The sequence below is a fragment of the Oncorhynchus gorbuscha genome, linkage group LG11, assembly GCF_021184085.1.
Source record: "Oncorhynchus gorbuscha isolate QuinsamMale2020 ecotype Even-year linkage group LG11, OgorEven_v1.0, whole genome shotgun sequence".
Classification (NCBI taxonomy): Eukaryota; Metazoa; Chordata; class Actinopteri; order Salmoniformes; family Salmonidae; genus Oncorhynchus; species Oncorhynchus gorbuscha.
The window spans coordinates 11025517-11042912 of NC_060183.1; the positions used below are offsets into that span (position 1 = coordinate 11025517).

The following is a 17396-nucleotide window of genomic DNA, read 5'->3' on the forward strand; positions in this document are numbered from 1 at the left end:
TTAAACGTGTAGATGACCGACGCAAGCGTTCAGTTTGCCAACGTCTCCTACAAGTGTGATTGGAGAAGCAGTTTTAGGTTATCTTCATACTGTACTGTCTTTGGGAGCGCCCGTCTGAAATGGAACAGTAATCTCCCCTGCTCAGTCATGTTGTCAACACCACAGCATGGTGTACTGTTCGGCAAGATACGTATCTTTTCCATAAAATATATGTTCGAATTTTCTAGTTTTACTGAGATGGCAGTCAAATAGTTTTTTATCATAAGCAATACATTTTGCACCATAAAACACATAATCATACTCATTACTCATTGCTTAATTATGTACATTTTGTTATGGGTTTATTTCGCCTACCCGGGCACCCGCGAAACACTAATCGAATCCCCTCATTGCAACAACGTTAAACTGCTCATGTCATCATCCAATCAGTGAAGACTTACCCCGGAAGGAAGCAACACCCCACCCACCGTGTGTTGTTGCTGTAAAATGAAATGAATTGAAACTTCTCTAAAAATTGTAAATGTAAATTTCACTATCATCAATCCGATTTGTTACATTGTTTCCGGTGCGTATAATTTTCGGGAATTTCGTTGAAGAGTGTAAGTAAGGTAAGACAACAATTAATATGTATGGATACACATGATTTAATTCAAAGTATCATATAGGCGAGATTATGAGTGATCGTAAATAGTCTACCATACCGTTCTTCGATGCTCTGGGGTAGGATCGTCTTTTAAGGGCTTTGGCACAACAACATAAAAAAACCATATCCGCTGGGGATGTAGGTTTAATATTAATAATAAGGTATGGTTACGGATGAATGCAATGCCGGATGTTTGAACCGGGAAATAGTTAGAGATGAGTGAATGTGGAAGCAGATCTGAAGTACAAAAAGCCCTACTCCTGACAGACATCCTCCCTTCTCCCTGTTTCCTTGAAGTAACCACTGACCTATCATAGATATTCAAGTGTAAGCAACGGTTCTTCTATATTACATAGCTTTTGCCTATCCTTCCTGTTTACAACTGTAATGTCTGTCTGGCAGATGGGGTATATGCAGGTGGAGGAGCACAATTCCAACATGTTACATCTGAAAAGGTCACCTGGCATCCGCTCCTGGTCGCTGCTTGTAGGTAGGTAGGGTATGTGTGTGTGTGTGTGTGTGTGTGGACATTCTGTGTAAATATGTATTTATTTATTTGTTTGAATGCAATGTAATGAAATAAAGTGACCCAGCATTTGGTCATTTTTCTGATACCAGGTATTGCGTCCATTGGCCTGGCTGCTGCGTACTACACTTCAGGTACAACCCAATTTACAGGCATCACCATACTACAGATCCGATATAACCCAATTTACAGGCATCACCATACTACAGATCAGATATAACCCAATTTACAGGCATCACCATACAACAGCTCAGATATAACCCAATTTACAGGCATCACCATACTACAGCTCAGATATAACCCAATTTACAGGCATCACCATACTATAGATCAGATATAATCCAATTTACAGGCATCACCATACTATAGATCAGATATAACCCAATTTACAGGCATCACCATACTATAGATCAGATATAACCCAATTTACAGGCATCACCATACTATAGATCAGATATAACCCAATTTACAGGCATCACCATACTACAGCTCAGATATAACCCAATTTACAGTGTCAGCCTCTCACTGCTTTAGTTGAATACAGAAACAGTCTGGTACCTAGGCCAGTCATCATTGACATAATTAAGACAGATTTCCTGCCTGTCTCTCACCCCTCTGTTTTCTTGTCTTTCCAGACAGTATCCTGTGGAAGCTGTTCTACGTGACGGGCTGTCTGTTTGTGGCCATGCAGAACATGGAGGAGTGGGAGGAGGCAGTGTTTGATAAAACCAAGAATGTGATAGAGCTGAAGACCTTCAGTCTGTACACTCTGATTATCACCATGTGGAGGAGAGGCCAGGAGAAAGGTGAGGAACATCATCACGTAATGTGTCCTGTACTATCACTCTCCTTTAACAATATGGGTAGGATGATGGGATGAGTTTTCAGATCTGGTAAACCCAGAGGTCTTCAACCCTGGTCTTGGAGATCTATAGGAATTTTGCTTCACAAACTCGCCCTCTCTCTTCCCCTCTCCCTCCCATCCCCCTCCCTCTCCTCCTGTCTCCCTCCCAACCCCTCCTCCCATCACCATCCCCTCGCCCTTCTCCCATTTCTGTCCCATCCCCTCCTCCCATCTCCATCCCCTCCCCCTACTCCCATTTCTGTCCCTACCCCTCCTCCCATCTCCATCTCTTCCCCCTCCTTCTGCCTCCATCCCATCACCCTCCTCCCATCTCCATCTCTTCCCCTCTCCTTCTGCCTCCATCCCCTCCCCCCTCCCATCTCCATCTCTCCCCCTCCTTCTGCCTCCATCCCATCACCCTCCTCCCATCTCCATCTCTTCCCCTCTCCTTCTGCCTCCATCCCATCCCCCTCCTCCCATCTCCATCTCTTCCCCCTCCCTCTGCCTCCATCCCCTCCCCCTCCACCCATCTCCATCCCCTCCCCCTCCTCCCATCTCCATCTCTCCCCTCTCCTTCTGCCTCCATCCCCTCCCCCCATCTCCATCTCTCCCCCTCCTTCTGCCTCCATCCCCTCCCCCTCCCATCTCCATCTCTCCCCCTCCTTCTGCCTCCACCCCCCTCCCATCTCCATCTCTCCCCCTCCTTCTGCCTCCATCCCATCACCCTCCTCCCATCTCCATCTCTTCCACCTCCTTCTGCCTCCATCCCCTCCCCCTCCTCCCATCTCCATCTCTTCCACCTCCTTCTGCCTCCATCCCCTCCCCCTCCTCCCATCTCCATCTCTTCCACCTCCTTCTGCATCCATCCCCTTCCCTCCTCCCATCTCCATCTCTTCCCCCTCCTTCTGCCTCCATCCCCTCCCCCTCCTCCCGTCTGCCTCCCGTCTTCCTCCCATCCCCTCCTCCCATCTGTCACATCCCCTCCTCCCGTCTCCGTTCCCTCCCCCTCCTCCTGTCTCCATCTCCATCTCTTCCCCCTCCTCCTGTCTCCGTCCCCTCCCCTTCCTCCCGTCTCCATCTCTTACCCCTCCTCCTGTCTCCGTCTCTTACCCCTCCTCCTGTCTCCCTCCCATCCCCTCCTGTCTCCCTCCCTCCCATCCCCTCCCGTCTCCCTCCCATCCCCTCCCGTCTCCCTCCCATCCCCTCCTGTCTCCCTCCCATCCCCTCCTGTCTCCCTACCGTCTTCCTCCCATTCCCTCGGCTACCTCCGTCCGATCCCCTCCGCCTCCTTCCATCTCCATCTCTTCCCTCTTCCCGTCTCCCTCCCAACCCCTCCCCATCTCCTTCCATCCCCTCCCCCATCCCCTCTGCCGCTGTCCCATCCCCTCCACCTCCTCCTGCCTCTTCCCATTCCCCTCCTCCCATCTCCCTCCTCCCATCTCCCTTCTCCCTCCCTGCTTCCTCCCACCCCCCCCGCCTCCTCCCGCCTCTGTCCCATCCCCTCCGCCTCCTCCCACCACTGTCCCTTCCCCTGCCTCTCCCTCCCATCCCATCCCCTCATCCTGTCTCTATCTTTCAGTGGTGCTGGACATGAGGCACCTGCGTGCCGTGTGTGTTCAGGAGGAGAAGGTGCGCTACCTGGGAAAGGGTTACCTGCTGGTGCTGCGGCTGACAACCGGTTTCTCCTACCCCCTCACACAGAGCGCCACCATGGGGGGACGCAGGTAGGACTGGGTTCTGGAGGGGGAAGAGATAGGTTCTTGTAATAGATCTAACATGGAAGATGCTGTGTTAAAGGATCAGAACACAGGTTTCCCAGGATAGGATAATATTGTAGAATATTCCAAGAAGGGTGTGGAGCAGAAGTATAATCAGCCACACGGTCTATTCTTGATCACAACTTGTTGTTTGATCATTTTATTTCTCCCTCTTTGTCAGTGATGTGGAGGCGGTGGCTTCGTTGCTCAAGCGTTTCCTGGGTCTGGAGGAGCTGCAGAGTCACTGGGAGCAGGAGGAAGAGGAAGAGGAGGAAGATGAGGAAGATGACCCCAGCACTGACTCAGAAGAAGAGGGGGACTTTGAACCCTCAGTGCAGTAGTGATGAGGAGAGGAAGCCACTGTAGACTTGAAATGCACACAAACATATTTTACAGCATTTCGTAGTATTATCCCTGATGCTGTAAATGGCCTGAAGTACTCTCTTGAGTGGTTGTTTTCCACAGAAGATTTAAACTAAATCATAGTTTGGTGTCTGGCCTGTTCTTAAAAAAACAAATTATCATTACTGTATAGTATCTGCGTTACACACCTATCCTTATAGTTACAGTGCCTTTTTATTTAAATGTAATCAGTATTTGTGTGGAAAAACTCAAAACTTCCGACATGCCAACAGGATAGGCAACACATTGGTGTGTGTGAGACCACCCAAGAGCATGACTCTGCTCACTACAACCACCCATCTGAATGCATGTGACCATAAACTATAATCAAGCATGGAGAATTTCCAGGGATCAAGTTAAGAATATTTATAAATGTCAATACTTGCATGTTCATGTGTCTGTCGGCATTCATAGGTCTTATTGCTAGGGCCGAACAGAAGGACATCTTCATCTGATCTAACATGGTTTAATATTCATAGAGAACGCTACAGATTGTCTCAGGTAACATTCCTGTCCATAGACTGTAATGTGTTAGTAATAATGTGTATATTTGACAGGAATGCTGTATTACATTGCATATGGACGGTAATAACTACTGTGTCTGTTAATGAGAGGAAGGTGAGTGACGATGCCTTGTGTTGCTTGAAAGAAAGACGATGACTGAGAGATTTGTAAGTTTAAACGTTGTTTTATGTGTCCAGTTCCTGCTGGATGACTGCAGGTACTGATTTACCTTCTTTAAAAAAAAAAAACTTTCATACATTTATTTGTGCATTTTTTTTTGTAAAAAAAAAAAAATTAAAGGGAATTAAATTGGCTTTTTGATAATCATGAAATCATTTGTGTTCTATAAATGATTCACTGGTCAACCATGGAAGAAGCCTTTATCCATGATCAAGTTTGCTACTAACACATTTGAAAGTTGATACTAGGACCAGCTATGAACTCACACCCCCCCCCGGCTACAATCCACAAATGACTTGCAGCAGACACACATATCAATGTAAACAGATTGAGGTGCTGGACCTTGTTCAGGGACAGAATGACAGATTTTTACCTTGGCAGCTCGGGGATTCGATCTTGCAACCTTTCGGTTACTAGTCCAACGCTCTAACCACTAGGCTCTCTGCTAGTAGTGACGGTGGCAGCCCTGGCTGTGTTGGGGACCCTCACCTGGCTCGACCTGGCCTTATGTCACAGAGACCCTGGTCAGACACGCTGAGGTGTTTGATCAGCCCAGGGTCTACACTGTAGAGTGTTCTGAGGACTATGAGAACTACAAACGCTACCCAGGTGGGTTTAAAACAACAGTTTTGTATTGAAGCCACAAAATGTAAATGATGCATGCCATATAAAGAGTTTAGTTGAATTAGATGCATTCGTGCAAGGCTAGAATAACACCCTGAGTACTCTATGAATATGTTCATTCAAATATGCAAAATTTGTGGATTCATTTACCTGATGCCTTTCAGGAATGTTTTCATTTTATTTTTTGTAATTGAAAACCTTTATAAAACTGCTCTCTTGAGGTCATGCCACAGCATCTCAATCGGGTTGAGGTCAGGACTCTGACTGGGCCACTCCAGAAGGTCAGGACTCTGATTGGGCCACTCCAGAATGTGTATTTTATTCTGTTGAAGCCATCCTGTTGTTGATTACCTTCTGTGTTTTTGGTCGTTGTCCTTCTGTTTTTGCATCAACCAACTTCTGTTGAGCTTCAATTGGCAGACAGATAACCATACAATCTCCTGGAAAATGTCTTGATAAACTTGGGAAATCATTTTTCCATCGATGATAGCAAGCTGTCTAGGCCCTGATGCAGTAAAGCAGCCCCAAGCCATGACACTCCCTCCACCATACTTTACAGTTGGGATGAGGATTTGATGTTGGTGTGCTGTGCCATTTTTAGTTTAAGCACACTATGTTTGTCTGTTGTGACTTAGATAAAGATTTGATCAAATTTGATGACCAATTTCTGTAGAAATCCAGGTAAATCCAAATGGTTCACATACTTCTTCTTGCCACGGTAACTGCTCTGCCATTCCTGTGCATTGGCTTCCCTCTAGTGGTGATTTGAACAAAGATGAACAGGCAGGCGGAAGTTTCTACTGGGATGTTGCAGCTGATGTAAGATACTCTTTCCCCTCCCAGGATGCACTCCTCATACAGACAACTCAGTGACCAGGGAGGAGGCCATGGCCCTCAGTTCAGAATCCCTCATCTCCTACCCCCCACCCTCCCACCTCTCTCTCTCTTTCTGTCACGTATCTATCTACTCTATTAGGTTGGCAGAGAGGGGGCTGGTTCAGATGGAGGGGTGAGTATCTACTTCTAGTAAGAAATATTTGAACTGAAACAGGACCAGGGAAGAGCTAGGGTGAAGACTGTTGCTCAGACTCCAGTTGTATCTTTCCTCTGTCTCCACTAGAGGTCAGGGTGGTTCAACTATAGTTCTATGAGCTCAATATCCAAAGTTCAGTTCCGATGGGCTGATGTAGTTACTGTGTAATCCTGTCGTTCATGGCTGCTTGGTTGACCCCTCTCTGTCCTCTCTCCTCTCCACCCTATGTAGACCTGTTGTTCATGGCTGCTTGGTTGACCCCTCTCTGTCCTCTCTCCTCTCCACCCTATGTAGACCTGTTGTTCATGGCTGCTTGGTTGACCCCTCTCTGTCCTCTCGCCCCTCCACCCTATGTAGACCTGTTGTTCATGGCTGCTTGGTTGACCCCTCTCTGTCCTCTCTCCCCTCCACCCTATGTAGACCTGTTGTTCATGGCTGCTTGGTTGACCCCTCTCTGTCCTCTCTCCTCTCCACCCTATGTAGACCTGTTGTTCATGGCTGCTTGGTTGACCCCTCTCTGTCCTCTCTCCCCTCCACCCTATGTAGACCTGTTGTTCATGGCTGCTTGGTTGACCCCTCTCTGTCCTCTCTCCCCTCCACCCTATGTAGACCTGTTGTTCATGGCCTGTTAAGATACTGTTGTGAGGGGAGTGGAAGCAGCAGGGCACATTTATTATTATTGTATTTTTTTACTGATTAGTGAGAGAGAGCAGTATCCCTGGGTAGCTGACAAAACAACAATAACAAGTAAAGGACAGAGAGGTAGACTGAAATAAGTCCCAATAGTTTGCTTGTTTTTCTCATTCTCTTTTTGGCCTCGCCAGGCTTCCATCCTGGACCTGCACTCCGGGGCTCTGTCGATGGGGAAGCAGTTTGTCAACATCTACAGGTCACTCGCTCTCTCCGTCCCCTAACTAACCTAGCTATTAATGATGTCTCTCGCTCTCTCCGTCCCCTAACTAACCTAGCTATTAATGATGTCTCTCGCTCTCTCCGTCCCCTAACTAACCTAGCTATTAATGATGTCTCTCGCTCTCTCCGTCCCCTAACTAACCTAGCTATTAATGATATCTCTCGCTCTCTCCGTCCCCTAACTAACCTAACTATTAATGATGTCACTCGCTCCATCTGGCTTCCACAACATCTACAGGTCTCTCGCTCTCTCCGTCCCCTAACTAACCTAGCTATTAATGATGTCACTCGCTCTCTCCGTCCCCTAACTAACCTAACTATTAATGATGTCAGTCGCTCTCTCCGTCCGCTAACTAACCTAACTATTAATGATGTCACTCGCTCCAACAGGCTTCCACAACAGTGGCATCTCCTGCCTAGCAATCTGCCTGCTTCTTCTTTATCCTGCTCTGTTTGGATAGCTTCTCTGTCATGGCCTCTTGGGTAATTGTGCACTGTGCTGTCTGTGTTGCCGGATGGTAATAGATTCTAATATCCCTGTTCTGTTCTCTCTGTCTGGCTGGTGGTTGGTGGCGGCTGGTGACAGGCACTTTAGGGAGCAGATAATGGATGTATTCTCTGAAGATGATGTCCGACTCAACAGGTTGGTGTGTTTGTATGTGTAGTTAGGTTTCCATTCAATCTGTGACAGATTTTAACACAAATATTCTAAAATATGCATAAAACACAAAATGCTCATTTTCCTACCAGATATGTGTTTCCATCAAATTGACTTGTTGCAGGTAAAAGTCTGTGGGTCTTGATGTAGTTCACATAGATGTACTTTTATGGTTAAATTGACAGAATATTACAACTAAAAAAACAGTTCAATTGGTTTCCGTCGTATTTCAATTGCTTGTGCGTGTCTGTGAATATAATTTACAGGCCCAGGTTACTGTTCAGCACATTTACAAGTAGCCCCTGTATCAATACAATTTTCTTTTATAGATCGACTGACTGTTTTCGTGGTTGATTTTGATTTGGGGATTGATTGACTACTTCCACCCTCCAGGGAGGTGTGTGGTCGTATCCAGGCAGTGGTAGCAACGACCTTTGACCTGGACCCACCTCTTCTGTACCTCACCGAGTCCACCTTCTTCTCACGCGTCAACAGCACTCTGGCCAAGACACAGCAAGACGAGCGTTTTATATATATATACACACACACACAGACACTTTTGTCTGTGTTATCCTGTGTCATGAATTACCTTTTAGTTTTGAAGTCAAGACGTATTCAAGCGTCATAGCATCACACAATGCAATGAGGGACCCCTTCTTCTATTTCACACAATAGCTGACACACTGGCTGTGGCAAGACTCTTCTAAACCAAAGGCAACACTTCCTCCTAGCTGTGTTTAAATATCCCCTTTAATATTCATGAAACAGATTTGATATACATGTAAATAAGCTGAAATTGTTTTGTAGTAGTAGTTCAGTATCAATGACTTTGTAAAACGTATGGAAGGAACACTAAAACATATTAAATGTGAAGAGTAAAACTTCTCATTTGTTTAGGTTTTTTTGTGATTTTGACAGTAGGTTCATAGTTCACCTTAAATTCAGTATTTTCTGTGAGATGTTGTATGCGGCTTTGATTGCACCACGTGAATGAATCTCATTACTGTTTAGCCAGCAGGGCAATAGAACGAAGTGATCATTTCATACCAGATTCCTCCCATTCGCTGTTCCTGTCTCGACTGTGGTCCTCAGCAAAGCAAACTTTGTAATCATTGGGTTATTCATTTTATAGGACTGTTTGCGCTTTTTAACCACGTTGAACACTACAGAAAACGGCTCCCGATGGAAATGTCTGAATGTTTCTTATCTGTTTGCTAACGTGTGTGTTTTACCATCTTTGAGCGTTGTTCATTTGCTAGTGCTCCGTCATCAGTTTGTGTGTGTTTCTCTGGGAATCGTTCATCTTGTATTTTTCACCATTGTTTATTTTCTGGTGCCTCAATCATTTCTGGTCATATCCCATAGTCTTTTGCAATATTAATTTATGTCACCTTATCATCTCTCTCTCTCTCTCTCTCTCTCTCTCTCTCTCTCTCTCTCTCTCTCTCTCTCTCTCTCTCTCTCTCTCTCTCTCTCTCTCTCTCTCTCTCTCTCTCTCTCTCTCTCTCTCTCTCTCTCTTCTCTCTCTCTCTCTCTCTCTTTTCTCTCTCTCTCTCTCTCTCTCTCTCTCTCTCTCTCTCTCTCTCTCTCTCTCTTCTCTCTCTCTCGGCTCCTCAACAGCTGGAGAAAAACAATGTCATCCTAAAACCCCCCAGCACTCTCCCCCATCTGTCCCCTTCCCCCTTCGCCATCCTAGGTGTATTTGGCCCAAACTAATTTAAATGTAAATGGATTTCGGCGTCTTTTTGGTTCCCTCCCCAATCGATCACACTGCTGAGGTGGATTCCTACACCCCTGGCCTCTCTGCTGCAATGTGACTGTTCTCTCTACAGCCCCCAGCACTAATCTAATGTCTGACAGGAAGACGTGGGGTATGTATAATAATGTATAACACTGTGATTCTTATTCAGAACTCTGTCCATGATCATCCAGAAGACACATGATTATTTCCTCAGCCAATCAACAGCAGACAAACCCATGGAATAATAGTTGACCTATTCAATTGGACAGCTTGTCACATTCTATGCGAGAAAATGATATACATCTTGAGGCGCTTTCTAATTGCGAGTGGCACAGGGAGATAAACAGCCAGGCCCAGTCAATGCACAACGTCCTTAATGTAGTTACGCGAAAAAACACACCTTTAAAACACACCCTCTGTCCCTGTCTCTCTCTGTCTGTCCCTGTCCCTGTCTCTCTCCCTCTGTCCCGGGTCTATGTCCCTGTCCCCGTCTTTCTCTCTGTTCCTGTCTCTCTCCCGGGTCTATATCCCTGTCCCTGTCTCTCTCCCTCTGTCCCGGTCCCTGTCCCCATCTCTCTCCCTCTGTCCCAATCTCTCTCCCTCTGTCCCGGTCCCTGTCCCCATCTCTCTCCCTCTGTCCCAATCTCTCTCCCTCTGTCCCGGTCCCTGTCCCCATCTCTCTCCCTCTGTCCCAATCTCTCTCCCTCTGTCCCGGTCCCTGTCCCCATCTCTCTCCCTCTGTCCCAGTCCCTGTCCCCATCTCTCTCCCTGTCTGTCCCTGTCTCTCTCCCTCTGTCCCCATCTCTCTCCCACTGTCCCGGTCCCTGTCCCCATCTCTCTCCCACTGTCCCTGTCCCTGTCTCTCTCCCTCTGTCCCGGATCTATGTCCCTGTCCCTGTCTCTCTCCCTCTGTCCCGGTCCCTGTCTCTCTCCCTCTGTTCCTGTCTCTCTCCGTCTGTCCCTGTCCCTGTCTCTCTCCCTCTGTCCGGGTCCCTGTCTCCCTCCCTCTGTCCCTGTCTCTCTCCCTCTGTCCCGGGTCTATGTCCCTGTCCCTGTCTCTCTCCCTCTGTCCCGGTCCCTGTCCCCATCTCTCTCCCTCTGTCCCGGTCCCTGTCCCCATCTCTCTCCCTCTGTCCCAGTCCCTCTCTCTGTTCCTGTCTCTCTCCCTCTGTCCCGGTCCCTGTCCCCATCTCTCTCCCTCTGTCCCGGTCCCTGTCCCCATCTCTCTCCCTCTGTCCCAGTCCCTCTCTCTCTTCCTCTGTCCCAGATCAATGTCCATGTCCCCGTCTCACTCCCTCTGTCCCAGTCCCCGTCTCTCTCTTTGTCCCCATCTCTCTCCCTCTGTCCCGGTCCCTGTCCCTGTCTCTCTCCCTCTGTCCCGGGTCTGGGTCCTGGTACCTGTCTCTCTCCCTCTGTCCCTGTCTCTCTCTCTCTGTCCCGGGTCTATGTCCCTGTCCCCATATATCTCCCTCTGTCCCGGGTCCCTGTCCCTGTCTCTCTCCCTCTGTCCCTGTCTCTGTCCCGGGTCTATGTCACAGTCCCTGTCCCTGTCTCTCTCCCTCTGTCCCCGATCCCCGTCTCTCTCTCTGTCCCTGACTTACTCTCCCTTTTCTCTCTATCCTGCTCTGGATCCTAGTTGCTGAAACTCCTCTCTTCTCTTTCCTGGACTATGGATATTTATTTTCTTTCACATCTCATGGAATTGAGTTCTGTGTTTCATGTGACAGACCTTCAGAATACACCTAGCCAAAGTATTTTTATTATGAAATAGAGCCGGGGTACTAAAGAGAATGAGAAGGTCCGGTCACACACATTTCCTAGGTGTCATATTTCCTGCATTCTGAACATTATTTCATGTCTTATGTGTGTTTATATGATACCAGAGGTCGAAGCCCGACCTGAGTAAAAAACAACAACATTACAGTATATATTTATTATTATTATTATTATTTACTTGGGAACTGTGGTCCGTTTTGACCCCGTTCTGGGTCCGGATCAGACCCGCCAGTTGAGTATCTATGACATCTAATGTATTCTCTGCTAAGGGGGAGGAAAAGAGAGGGTGAGCCCTGAACGGTTTGGAAGAGGGACCGCTGTGTGCCTTCTCTGACACCTTCAGAGTAACAGATGATTCAAAGAAACTGAACCGTAAAGCCACTGCTTTATGAAGGGAGATGGGAAGGAGGTCAGTGTGCCATGCTTTATGAAGGGAGAAGTAAAGGAAAGAGAGGGTCAGTGTGCCACTGCTTTATGAAGGGAGAAGTAAAGGAAGAGAGGGTCAGTGTGCCACTGCTTTATGAAGGGAGAAGTAAAGGAAGAGAGGGTCAGTGTGCCACTGCTTTATGAAGGGAGAAGTAAAGATGAGATGGAGTGTGCACTGCTTTATGAAGGTGTAAACTGAAGGGTCAGTGTGCCACTGCTTTATGAAGGGAGAAGTAAAGGAAGAGAGGGTCAGTGTGCCACTGCTTTATGAAGGGAGAAGTAAAGGAAGAGAGGGTCAGTGTGCCACTGCTTTATGAAGGGAGAAGTAAAGGAAGAGAGGGTCAGTGTGCCACTGCTTTATGAAGGGAGAAGTAAAGGAAGAGAGGGTCAGTGTGCCACTGCTTTATGAAGGGAGAAGTAAAGGAAGAGAGGGTCAGTGTGCCACTGCTTTATGAAGGGAGAAGTAAAGGAAGAGAGGGTCAGTGTGCCACTGCTTTATGAAGGGAGAAGTAAAGGAAGAGAGGGTCAGTGTGCCACTGCTTTATGAAGGGAGATGTAAAGGAAGAGAGGGTCAGTGTGCCACTGCTTTATGAAGGGAGAAGTAAAGGAAGAGAGGGTCAGTGTGCCACTGCTTTATGAAGGGAGAAGTAAAGGAAGAGAGGGTCAGTGTGCCACTGCTTTATGAAGGGAGAAGTAAAGGAAGAGAGGGTCAGTGTGCCACTGCTTTATGAAGGGAGAAGTAAAGGAAGAGAGGGTCAGTGTGCCACTGCTTTATGAAGGGAGATGTAAAGGAAGAGAGGGTCAGTGTGCCACTGCTTTATGAAGGGAGAAGTAAAGGAAGAGAGGGTCAGTGTGCCACTGCTTTATGAAGGGAGAAGTAAAGGAAGAGAGGGTCAGTGTGCCACTGCTTTATGAAGGGAGAAGTAAAGGAAGAGAGGGTCAGTGTGCCACTGCTTTATGAAGGGAGAAGTAAAGGAAGAGAGGGTCAGTGTGCCACTGCTTTATGAAGGGAGATGTAAAGGAAGAGAGGGTCAGTGTGCCACTGCTTTATGAAGGGAGATGTAAAGGAAGAGAGGGTCAGTGTGCCACTGCTTTATGAAGGGAGAAAGGAAGAGAGGGTCAGTGTGCCACTAAGGGAGAAGTAAGGAAGAGAGGGTCAGTGTGCCACTGCTTTATGAAGGGAGAAGTAAAGGAAGAGAGGGTCAGTGTGCCACTGCTTTATGAAGGGAGATGTAAAGGAAGAAGAGGTAAAGTCAGTGTGCCACTGCTTTATGAAGGGAGATGTAAAGGAAGAGAGGGTCAGTGTGCCACTGCTTTATGAAGGGAGAAGTAAAGGAAGAGAGGGTCAGTGTGCCACTGCTTTATGAAGGGAGAAGTAAAGGAAGAAGTGTGCCACTGCTTTATGGGGAGAAGTCAGTGTGCCACTGCTTTATGAAGGGAGAAGTAAAGGAAGAGAGGGTCAGTGTGCCACTGCTTTATGAAGGGAGAAGTAAAGGAAGAGAGGGTCAGTGTGCCACTGCTTTATGAAGGGAGAAGTAAAGGAAGAGAGGGTCAGTGTGCCACTGCTTTATGAAGGGAGATGTAAAGGAAGAGAGGGTCAGTGTGCCACTGCTTTATGAAGGGAGAAGTAAAGGAAGAGAGGGTCAGTGTGCCACTGCTTTATGAAGGGAGAAGTAAAGGAAGAGAGGGTCAGTGTGCCACTGCTTTATGAAGGGAGAAGTAAAGGAAGAGAGGGTCAGTGTGCCACTGCTTTATGAAGGGAGATGTAAAGGAAAAGGAAGAGGGTCAGTGTGCCACTGCTTTATGAAGGGAGAAGTAAAGGAAGAGAGGGGGTCAGTGTGCCACTGCTTTATGAAGGGAGAAGTAAAGGAAGAGAGGGTCAGTGTGCCACTGCTTTATGAAGGGAGAAGTAAAGGAAGAGAGGGTCAGTGTGCCACTGCTTTATGAAGGGAGAAGTAAAGGAAGAGAGGGTCAGTGTGCCACTGCTTTATGAAGGGAGAAGTAAAGGAAGAGAGGGTCAGTGTGCCACTGCTTTATGAAGGGAGAAGTAAAGGAAGAGAGGGTCAGTGTGCCACTGCTTTATGAAGGGAGAAGTAAAGGAAGAGAGGGTCAGTGTGCCACTGCTTTATGAAGGGAGAAGTAAAGGAAGAGAGGGTCAGTGTGCCACTGCTTTATGAAGGAGAAGTAAAGGAAGAGAGGGTCAGTGTGCCACTGCTTTATGAAGGGAGATGTAAAGGAAGAGAGGGTCAGTGTGCCACTGCTTTATGAAGGGAGAAGTAAAGGAAGAGAGGGTCAGTGTGCCACTGCTTTATGAAGGGAGATGTAAAGGAAGAGAGGGTCAGTGTGCCACTGCTTTATGAAGGGAGAAGTAAAGGAAGAGAGGGTCAGTGTGCCACTGCTTTATGAAGGGAGAAGTAAAGGAAGAGAGGGTCAGTGTGCCACTGCTTTATGAAGGGAGATGTAAAGGAAGAGAGGGTCAGTGTGCCACTGCTTTATGAAGGGAGAAGTAAAGGAAGAGAGGGTCAGTGTGCCACTGCTTTATGAAGGGAGAAGTAAAGGAAGAGAGGGTCAGTGTGCCACTGCTTTATGAAGGGAGAAGTAAAGGAAGAGAGGGTCAGTGTGCCACTGCTTTATGAAGGGAGAAGTAAAGGAAGAGAGGGTCAGTGTGCCACTGCTTTATGAAGGGAGAAGTAAAGGAAGAGAGGGTCAGTGTGCCACTGCTTTATGAAGGGAGAAGTAAAGGAAGAGAGGGTCAGTGTGCCACTGCTTTATGAAGGGAGATGTAAAGGAAGAGAGGGTCAGTGTGCCACTGCTTTATGAAGGGAGAAGTAAAGGAAGAGAGGGTCAGTGTGCCACTGCTTTATGAAGGAGATGTAAAGGAAGAGAGGGTCAGTGTGCCACTGCTTTATGAAGGGAGAAGTAAAGGAAGAGAGGGTCAGTGTGCCACTGCTTTATGAAGGGAGATGTAAAGGAAGAGAGGGTCAGTGTGCCACTGCTTTATGAAGGGAGATGTAAAGGAAGAAAGGAAGGGTCAGTGTGCCACTGCTTTATGAAGGGAGATGTAAAGGAAGAGAGGGTCAGTGTGCCACTGCTTTATGAAGGAGAAGTAAAGGAAGAGAGGGTCAGTGTGCCACTGCTTTATGAAGGGAGAAGTAAAGGAAGAGAGGGTCAGTGTGCCACTGCTTTATGAAGGGAGAAGTAAAGGAAGAGAGGGTCAGTGTGCCACTGCTTTATGAAGGGAGAAGTAAAGGAAGAGAGGGTCAGTGTGCCACTGCTTTATGAAGGGAGAAGTAAAGGAAGAGAGGGTCAGTGTGCCACTGCTTTATGAAGGGAGATGTAAAGGAAGAGAGGGTCAGTGTGCCACTGCTTTATGAAGGAGAGATGTAAAGGAAGAGAGGGTCAGTGTGCCACTGCTTTATGAAGGGAGATGTAAAGGAAGAGAGGGTCAGTGTGCCACTGCTTTATGAAGGGAGAAGTAAAGGAAGAGAGGGTCAGTGTGCCACTGCTTTATGAAGGGAGATGTAAAGGAAGAGAGGGTCAGTGTGCCACTGCTTTATGAAGGGAGATGTAAAGGAAGAGAGGGTCAGTGTGCCACTGCTTTATGAAGGGAGATGTAAAGGAAGAGAGGGTCAGTGTGCCACTGCTTTATGAAGGGAGAAGTAAAGGAAGAGAGGGTCAGTGTGCCACTGCTTTATGAAGGGAGATGTAAAGGAAGAGAGGGTCAGTGTGCCACTGCTTTATGAAGGAGAAGTAAAGGAAGAGAGGGTCAGTGTGCCACTGCTTCATGAAGGGAGAAGTAAAGGAAGAGAGGGTCAGTGTGCCACTGCTTTATGAAGGGAGAAGTAAAGGAAGAGAGGGTCAGTGTGCCACTGCTTTATGAAGGGAGATGTAAAGGAAGAGAGGGTCAGTGTGCCACTGCTTTATGAAGGGAGATGTAAAGGACGAAGGATAAAAGAGAGGGAGACGAGAGTCAAGCAGGAATCATGATGTCACACCGGAGCAGTCATTTTCCTCCATGTAAATCAACCTCCACTTCGCCAGATTCAGAACCAGATTTATCCAAATGGCACCTTGAGGTGAGGTGGAGGACTGACAGTCCCTCCTGCCTTGACGAGAGGAAGTTGGCTAACCATGCCACATTACACCACAGCCAACTCTACAATCTCAAAGTGGGTGACGTGGAAGAGACTCGTGCCGTTGTGTTGAACGGCGATCACCCTTCCTTTTCTGTGGTCTGATATGAACCCCTCACTGATATACACAAGGCTGTTTGAGAAGGTGGTGTTGCTGAGTAGATTTTAATCATGACTACAGGCAATCAGAAAGAGAAGAAACCGGAGGGATCAACTGGATAGCAGCAGCAGGTTGAGAGAGGAAGGAGGAGGGAGGGAAGTGAAGAAGAGTGTGAAAGGGTGAAGAGCAGGGGTAGAGAGCACGACAGAAACAGGTTGAGAGAGATTGAAGGGAGGATGGAGGAAAGAGGGAGAGGTAAATATTTTGAAGGCCAAGGAAGATGAGAAGAAAAGGAGAGCGAGAGAGTCCATTACTTTAACACATAATTCAAAAACACTTAAATATATTTATGGAATTCAGAGATGTAAACTTTAAAATCAGATGACTAACTCACCCGGCAGTTTGTGGAGAAAGAAAACAAAATTGGGGATAATTAATGATGGCAGTGTGGGAGGAATAGATTCATTGTCTGAAGGATATCGATATATTTCTGCTGATGAGAGCATGGGTGGCTGATGTTAGGGTGATAGGCTGGTGTTAGGGTGATAGACTGGTGTTAGGGTGATATGCTGGTGATAGGGTGATAGGCTGGTGTTAGGGTGATAGGCTGGTGATAGGGTGATAGGCTGGTGTTAGGGTGATAGGCTGGTGTTAGGGTGATAGGCTGGTGATAGGGTGATATGCTGGTGATAGTGTGATAGGCTGGTGATAGGGTGATAGGCTGGTGTTGGGGTGATATGCTGGTGATAGACTGGTGTTAGGGTGATAGGCTGGTGTTAGGGTGATAGGCTGGTGTTAGGGTGATAGACTGGTGTTAGGGTGATAGGCTGGTGTTAGGGTGATAGGCTCGTGTTAGGGTGATAGGCTGGTGTTAGGGTGATAGGCTGGTGTTAGGGTGATATGCTGGTGATAGACTGGTCTTAGGGTGATAGGCTGGTGGTAGGGTGATATGCTGGTGATAGGGTGATAGGCTGGTGTTGGGGTGATAGACTGGTGTTAGGGTGATAGGCTGGTGTTAGGGTGATAGGCTGGTGTTAGGGTGATAGACTGGTGTTAGGGTGATAGGCTGGTGTTGGGGTGATAGACTGGTGTTAGGGTGATAGGCTGGTGTTAGGGTGATAAGCTGGTGTTAGGGTG

The 17396-nt window shown here is 47.4% G+C and overlaps 1 protein-coding gene and 1 pseudogene across 1 annotated transcript; both read left to right on the forward strand.

Annotated features, from left to right (window-relative positions):
• Window positions 1–137: 137 nt before the first annotated feature.
• On the forward strand, window positions 138–4990 carry LOC124047544 (cytochrome b-245 chaperone 1 homolog). The gene is made up of 6 exons (XM_046367855.1): window positions 138–608; window positions 1046–1133; window positions 1262–1303; window positions 1805–1975; window positions 3593–3737; window positions 3952–4990. Exons 2-6 carry the CDS (start codon window positions 1046–1048, stop codon window positions 4109–4111), a joined length of 606 nt encoding a protein of 201 aa, XP_046223811.1. The 5' UTR covers window positions 138–608; the 3' UTR covers window positions 4112–4990.
• The window catches only part of LOC123989604, a 16977-nt pseudogene continuing 4360 nt past the window's right edge, over window positions 4780–17396 (forward strand).

Bases quoted from the DNA above. Each gene is read 5' to 3' on its own strand.
- LOC124047544 (XM_046367855.1), top strand. From the start codon at position 1,046: ATGGGGTATATGCAGGTGGAGGAGCACAATTCCAACATGTTACATCTG. The intron at 1,304-1,804 runs GTACAACCCAAT...TTGTCTTTCCAG, and splicing joins TGCTGCGTACTACACTTCAG to ACAGTATCCTGTGGAAGCTG. The intron at 1,976-3,592 runs GTGAGGAACATC...TCTATCTTTCAG, and splicing joins GAGGAGAGGCCAGGAGAAAG to TGGTGCTGGACATGAGGCAC.